The sequence below is a fragment of the Pteropus vampyrus genome, unplaced genomic scaffold (genome assembly GCF_000151845.1).
Source record: "Pteropus vampyrus isolate Shadow unplaced genomic scaffold, Pvam_2.0 Scaffold113, whole genome shotgun sequence".
NCBI classification, from domain to species: Eukaryota; Metazoa; Chordata; class Mammalia; order Chiroptera; family Pteropodidae; genus Pteropus; species Pteropus vampyrus.
The window spans coordinates 1,156,453-1,163,417 of NW_011888894.1; the positions used below are offsets into that span (position 1 = coordinate 1,156,453).

General features: G+C 46.7%; 1 protein-coding gene across 1 annotated transcript in view; it reads right to left on the reverse strand.

Annotated features, from left to right (window-relative positions):
• Positions 1-6,965, reverse strand: part of DYSF (dysferlin) — a 211,933-nt gene that overhangs the window by 144,708 nt on the left and 60,260 nt on the right. Inside the window, exon 14 of the mRNA XM_023533853.1 lies at positions 4,243-4,346. Within this exon, the coding sequence (XP_023389621.1) occupies positions 4,243-4,346 (104 nt within the window). The remainder of the gene's footprint in view (positions 1-4,242; positions 4,347-6,965) is intronic.

Here is a 6,965-nt window from a genome sequence, read left to right on the forward strand (position 1 = left end):
AGACTGGGAGAGCGAGACAGAGAGGCAGAATGAGACAGGCAGTAAGGGTAGCAGAGCAAGTGGGAGGAGGAGGCCATGATGAGGTGGCTAGGGGAGGGAGAAGGGGACACAGAGGCCCGGGGACCATCAGGCTAAAGCTTTCAAGAGAGAAGGTCTCAACTGCCTCCTTCATGATAAGCCCCTTCCTTCTAAAGGGAAAATAGAGGGTGTAGCTACTTGCACTAGCCCAGCCACCAATCAGCTCTATATAGTCCCCTCCCTTAGCCAGGTTCCCTACTCCCATCTCCTCCTCCAGACATCTGCGCCTTCCTAGAAAGATCTCCAGGGCCAGCCAAGGATATTCAAAGCAAGAGAAAACCTAGGGACATCAAGGTGCTGACAAGGACTCAGGAGTAGCCAGGAGCCCCAGAGCTCTGAGACTTAGCTCCAAGGGAAGCCATAGAATTTGAAGGCAGGTCAGTCTTGGCTCTAACCATCATCAAAGCACCCTACCATCCCTGGGAATGCAGAATAAAACAATCTCAAGACACAGCTTTCCCATTTATCAAATTGGGAAAATTGGTTTCAGTCCTTAGATCAAGTGTTCTATAAGATGGTCCAGTGAGTCTTCCCACTTCCTTCCTGCCTTCTTTCATCCTGCTGCAGTCTGTCCTGAGGCCAGGAAGAGGGCATCAGACCCTGACCCCAAGCCGAGACCAACACTGCACCTGGGTAGGACGGAAGTGAGCATTTTACAGCCCAATCGGAATGAGTTTAAAATCTGAGTTAGCTCTCCCACAAACACTTCCTTTGAGACCCTGTGTTAGACTGGGGATGGCAGAGCCAGCTGGGAGGGGTTCCCACGGCCAACTTCAAGACAGTTCACACATCTAGCACAATAATGACTGATTTTAGCACACTGAATTAATAAAAAAAGTATTGAGGTCCATACTGAGGAGAAAGAAAGCAGTTCTTTACAGAAAGATACCAGGTAATAAAGAGAAGGAATGATAATGAGAAAATCACCACTTTGCAATCCCAAGTAACTGACTCGTTCAGACAAGGAGGTCGAGCTGTGTAGTCATTAGGTAAGAGGTTGCTAGAAACAGGATATCCACACAGCACCAAGATATCACCCACAGATTACTTGCAAACTGCAAAGGAGAGCATGTACTTTGACGAAGGAGAGATCTGGAAACACCACCTTAACCACTGATGAAGAAGCAAGCTGACATTATTGCTTTCTATTGTGATGTAATATGATGTAAGGAACACTGTTGTTTAATCTAAGTGAAGGCCATGCCAGTGGGTGGGTGTTCACTGTACCATCCTTTTAACTTTTCTTTATGTTTTAAAATATTAAAAATAAAGTTACGAAATATGTCTATTACTTACCAAAAAAACACTAGAAAAATAGTCACTAAACATGAATTTTGTATGGTGCTTTACAAGGAACTTTATTTTTACTTTTTTCTGTATTTTTCTAAATTCCTTAATAAATATGTACGTCAATAATAAAAGAAGAAAGGAAAGAAACATAAAAGAGGGGGAAAGTCTGAAGGTCTGAAGGTAGAAGGGGGAGAAAATATGTCCGTCTTAGGCCTTTGCATATTCAAGATGCGTATTCAAGACCCAGTTCCTGAAATCACACCTGGGCTTCAGCAGTGAGCCCCCCTGGCCACCAAGGTCCCTTCCCCGACCTCAAAAGTCCCTTTGGTGGTGAGATAGGGAGGCAGACCCAGCTTCTTTCCAAAATGAATCTAAGAAGAGATTAAGTGAAAGGAAAATTGCAAAATGCTGTGTAAATGGGTACCCACACCACTTCCATCAGCACCCTCACCTTCTAGCGTTTACTGTTAATTTTTTTTAACTCCTCTCCAACTGTCCTGTACTGCCCCGCTGTCTCACCCCTCCCAGACTCTGCCTCCAGAGCAAAGGGGGAGTCGGCTGCAGGGTCCCCACCCTCTTTCCACCCAGCTCAGTCCTCAGCTCTCTCCTCTGCTCTGTTCCAATTTTCCTATTAACATCCAAGTTATCTGACTGAACCCCTACAATCCCCGTGCCACAGCAGACGAAACTGTCCAAAGGGTTGGTGGGTCCATGGAGGGTGCTGACCCCACCCTGCCAACTGCCTGAAGTCTACATAAAGCACAGAGGCTCCTCCACAGAGGGTCCAGGAGCCAGCAGGAACAGAGTCTGTGCCCACCTGATCTGTCATTTTTCCAGATTTCCAGGCATTTCCGCCACAGTCTCTGCTCTGAGCTTATGGAGTAAATAAGAGTGGGTTCTTATTTCCCCACAAGTCAGAGAAACAGATGCTAACAAATACTGGGACAGAATGGAAAACGAGCCCTAAGAGAGCCATGCATACAACGCCTTGAGCCTTGAACTAGTCCATCAGGCTTGTCGGGGGTGTAGAAGCTGGACACCGAAAGATGCAACACTTTGGGGGAAAAGGCCAGAAAGGGCACCAGAGTGCATGCAGGGAAGTGTGAGGCAGGGAAGATGAGAGAGGGCACACGGCAACCATGTGATCTTCAAGGTTTGTACTGTAAACAATAATATAAATGGAGCTACTTTAAAATGGAGCCAGAGCTGCCATGCCAAAAGAACTAACTACCTTTCGCATCTTATACTTCAAACCTTGGAACATTAAAACGGGGCAAGACAACCTTTGGACCGGGCCTAAGCAAATTTGTGCCCCCCAAAACCTGCAAAGATAACAAGAAAGCAGTCATTATGACTACTAGACTGATGACTACTGGGCTGAGAATAGAAACATTATTTAAAATTCACATCACTATGCTATGTTACTGTACCAATGGAAATGCCTACTTTCTCTTTGTGTGATTGTTCCCCTTCTCTTTCTCAGAAATATCCATTGCCTTCGTCTCCTAACCAGACATTATTTGGATTTCTACCTGAATCAGTGGTCCCCAAATAGCATGTTGATGCCAAAAAAAAAAAACAAAAAAAAAAAAAAACGCTCGTTTGCCTCTCATTTTAAAAGCTCTTTTTATTTTTAAATTAATAGTACCCACACAAGGGCTCTGCCCAACTGCACGCTGAGCCCAGCTCCAGCGCTGAATCGCTGCACCTGCCCACTAGGGGCACTGTTTTCTCACTCGCACAAAGACTCTGTGGGCTAATATTGACCATGTAGATGAGGCTAGAAAGTTTGGGCAGAACCAGGCAGTCAGATTATACGTTTTAAACTTCATTGTACAGACAAGGCTGTGTTTTAGATTAATTATTCTGGTGGCTTTCTATGGGGAGAGTTCGAACAACGGAAGGGACCCCAGGTTGCTGTGTGGTCCTAGGAAGAGATGACAGTGGCTCTGGGGACAGAGAGAAGGGAAGGGCCTTGGGACGTGCTTGAAGTCAAGAGCTAGGGGTGGCATGTCTGATGTAGAGATATTTTTAAAAGAGGGAAAAATCAAAGTAGGCCTCGATTTTTTGCCTTTGATGGTGGTACCTGATTAGGATGGAGGCTCCTGGAAATGAGCAGTTTGGGGCAAAAGACTACTACCCTTACAAAGGTCCCAAGGGGCAGCATATAGAGATGCGCAGAGAGGCATGGGAGGTCTCAGATTGAAGGGAGGGTCAGAGTAAAACAGAGCTGTGGGAGTCCTCTGTGCAGAGATGACAGCTGAAGGCTGGGAGTGGCCAAGGCTGCCAAGGACAGCTGGTATAGTGTGCAGACAAACGCTGGGAGACACCAGTCTATATGGTGGGAGGCAGGAAGGGGCCCAAGCAGAAATCAGCAGGGGCTGCAGCAACAACCCTGCCTCTCTGCAGGAAGGTGGGCTGCAAGGAAGGGAGGAAGGTATCGGTGACCCCTAGTTTCCCCACCAGTGTGGCTTTTCTCTGCCCAACTCCTACTACAGATTTTTGTAAATAATCATCATGTTTTTATTACATATTTTTAAAGTTTCTCTGTCTTTATGGCTTTGAATCTAGCTTCCACTGAATTATTTAATTTTCTCGCAAATAGTCCTCTATCTATCCACTGTCCACTTGTCCTCCCCATGTCCATCCACACCTATGTGTCTTTCTTGGACACCCCAGGCAGACCCGCCCACGTGTGTGTGCACTGCAGCCCAGAGAGCTGGGCATGTGCAAGCGTCTCACCTCTCATCCCACAATCAGCCCCATCTGTGCACACTCACCTCTGATGGGGGTGTCAAGGGCAGCACGTGTGCACGTCACCCCACCCCGTGCTCTGCCCTCCCACGAGAATCTTCCTGTATCTTTGCTCCTTACCATTTTCCCTGCGAAGCTGACCTCCATGAAGGGATCCACCAGGTTCTTCTTGTTACTGTCAAAGCCGAAGATCTGTTTCACGTTGTCCAACACGGCATCGTCCACTACAGAGAAGGATGTATGGGTCACTGGCAGCCTGCTGGCCCACCTCCAAGCCCCACCGTTCCGCTCGCCTATCTATAAGCGGCCTCGGGACCCCCGGGAGACACCACGGCACCCGCGTAGCCCCGGGACACCCAGGAGGGAGGGCAGCCTCGGAACGGCAGCTCTTGAGGGCACCGCACCAGCTCCCCACCCAGCCCCCAACAGCTCGTCCACTGTCCCCCTGCTCTCCAAGGCTTTGGGAACAGGTCCACCAAAGTGATCCGTCAGGAATCTACATCAATATGGGCAGTAAACACTCTAGAAAAGGACTGGAAATTGTTGTAATATCCCATTTGGGTGTCTGTGTGACATTTTCCTTTATATTCATTAGCACAGTGGTTTACCTGAGGCTAACCAACAAGTTAATTCTGGGTATTTTTGTGCTCGCTTCGGCAGCACATATACTAAAATTGTTTTTAAAAAAAAAAAGAAACAAATCTTAATCTACATTACTCCAAACCAATATTTCACTAAATCAGCCATATTATTTATATATATGTATAGATAGATAAATATGCGTGTATGCTTTAATGTATACATATGTATGTGTTATGTGTAAATATACATGTGTATATGGATGAGAGAGAAAGGAAAGGGACAGTTGAAGATTATATACTAATGTCTACATAAATACAACAAAACAGAACAATTAATATTTATGTCTTATTTACCCACCTATTTGTTTTATTTATATTTAAACAATGTTGCAGAGAATTAAACATAGAGCGCCTTCACCTTCAGCGAAGCAAACATTTCTATTTCCCAGGCCCCCTTTCGAAGCTCACCAGCCTCACTCTGCATAGTTTTAACCAATAAATGCAACATGTTTTTTTAAGCATGTGTTTTAATGCCCATGTAATACCCATTACTTATTTAAAAGCTTTCTCCCTTCATCATGCATGATTTTGGTTCCAGTATGGCTGTACAGAAGGAACCCATTTCATTTATTGATGTTATTAGTCAAAGCAGAAACCCTCAAATAATTTGCTTCATGCAAATCTTGTAAACAGGGACCCATGTAGCAAATGTTCTCCATTGCTGTGAACAAGGAGCAGCTCGATCATGCCAATGCAAGCTCCAAAACAGTGGCTCACAGGCCACAGCACAACCAAACCACCTGGGGAGCCTTTAAAAACTACCAATGTGCAGCCTGGGTGGATACCCACAACTCTAGAATATTCAGTGTACTGTAAGTCCCCACTTAATGTCATCGATAAGTTCTGCGACTTAAAGTGAACCGACATATAAAAAAACCAGTTTTACCATAGGCCGATTGATAGAAACAAGAGTTAAGTTTGTATGGCATCTCATCGATGTTACAACGAAAGACATTGGACAAAACATTATTTGAGGAACTGCTCTAATTCCCCCAGCATTTACTGAGCACACTGGATGAGGCCCATACAGAAATAACCACTGTGATAAACCGGGCAGTGGCCACACTAGCCTTCCTGGGAGGATGAGGACATGGCCACAGCTGGGGTGACCCACTATCCCAGTTTGCAGGGGACTGAGTGGTTTCCCAGGATGTGGGACTTTCAGTACTAAAACCAGGACAGTACAAGGCAAACTGAACACTGTTCTTCATCTGTGGAGACACCGAGCTCTACCAACATTTCAGAACCGCTTCTTCAGCCCAAGGTCTATCAACTTGCAGGTTGGGCTTCCTCAAGAAGGGAAAGAAATTCAATGAGATCCAACCCTGAGCACAAAACAGAGGGTCCGGATGGTGCTGACTCCCCATTGAGAACCAAGAAAATGGGTTCATAGAGGCTGAACAACCAGACTAGGCCTAGGAGGATGCTGAAATGGAGCCCAGGGACAGTTATTAGTCTCGATTTCTTGCACTTCTGTAACTCCACCAGCATTTACATTACTTCTCATTCATTCTGATTGCTTTTCTGTTAAGAACAGCAAAAACTCTTAGGAGGAGTTTTTAAACCTAGAGAGGGGTTGAGGCTTCCCCAGAGGGCGGAGTGGAGGGAGAGTTGGGCTGGGCACTGATGCAACAGACCCAGGGGGTGAGGAAGTCAGGCCAAGGGGAGGCAGGGAGGGAGCAGAGGGCAGCCCCTCCACCTCCTTCCCCCCAGGGAGCTGACCTGGCCCAGTCCAGGGTGCCCCCTCCTACCCAGAGTCCCAGACTCACTCTGTGGTAAGTCCTCAGCCCTGAAGACCCTCAGGCAGAAATGTGCTCCTCGAAGGGCCACGCCAGTCGGCCTGAGCAGGTTGCCTTCTATGTCCTCCTTGTCTTCAGAGGGGTCTTTCCTCTCCAGCTAAAATGCAAACCAAAGATGATTCCTTAAAGTGCTCTCAAACACAACGTTTTCCCTTCCACAACCAACAGCACTGAAATGGTGCATTTCGAAGAAAAGCAGGTCTCGCCCTGGGGCTTACTAGCATGCGATCTCAGGCTGGTTCTTCACCCTGAGACTCTGCTTCCTCACCTGGGGAGTGGAGACGAAGATACCAACCTCACAGGCTATTGGGAAGATCGACTTTAATACTGATGAAAATGCATGTGGCACACGGTGGGCATTCAAGAACCTTAATCATCTTCCCACTCCACCCGTTTGAAAATA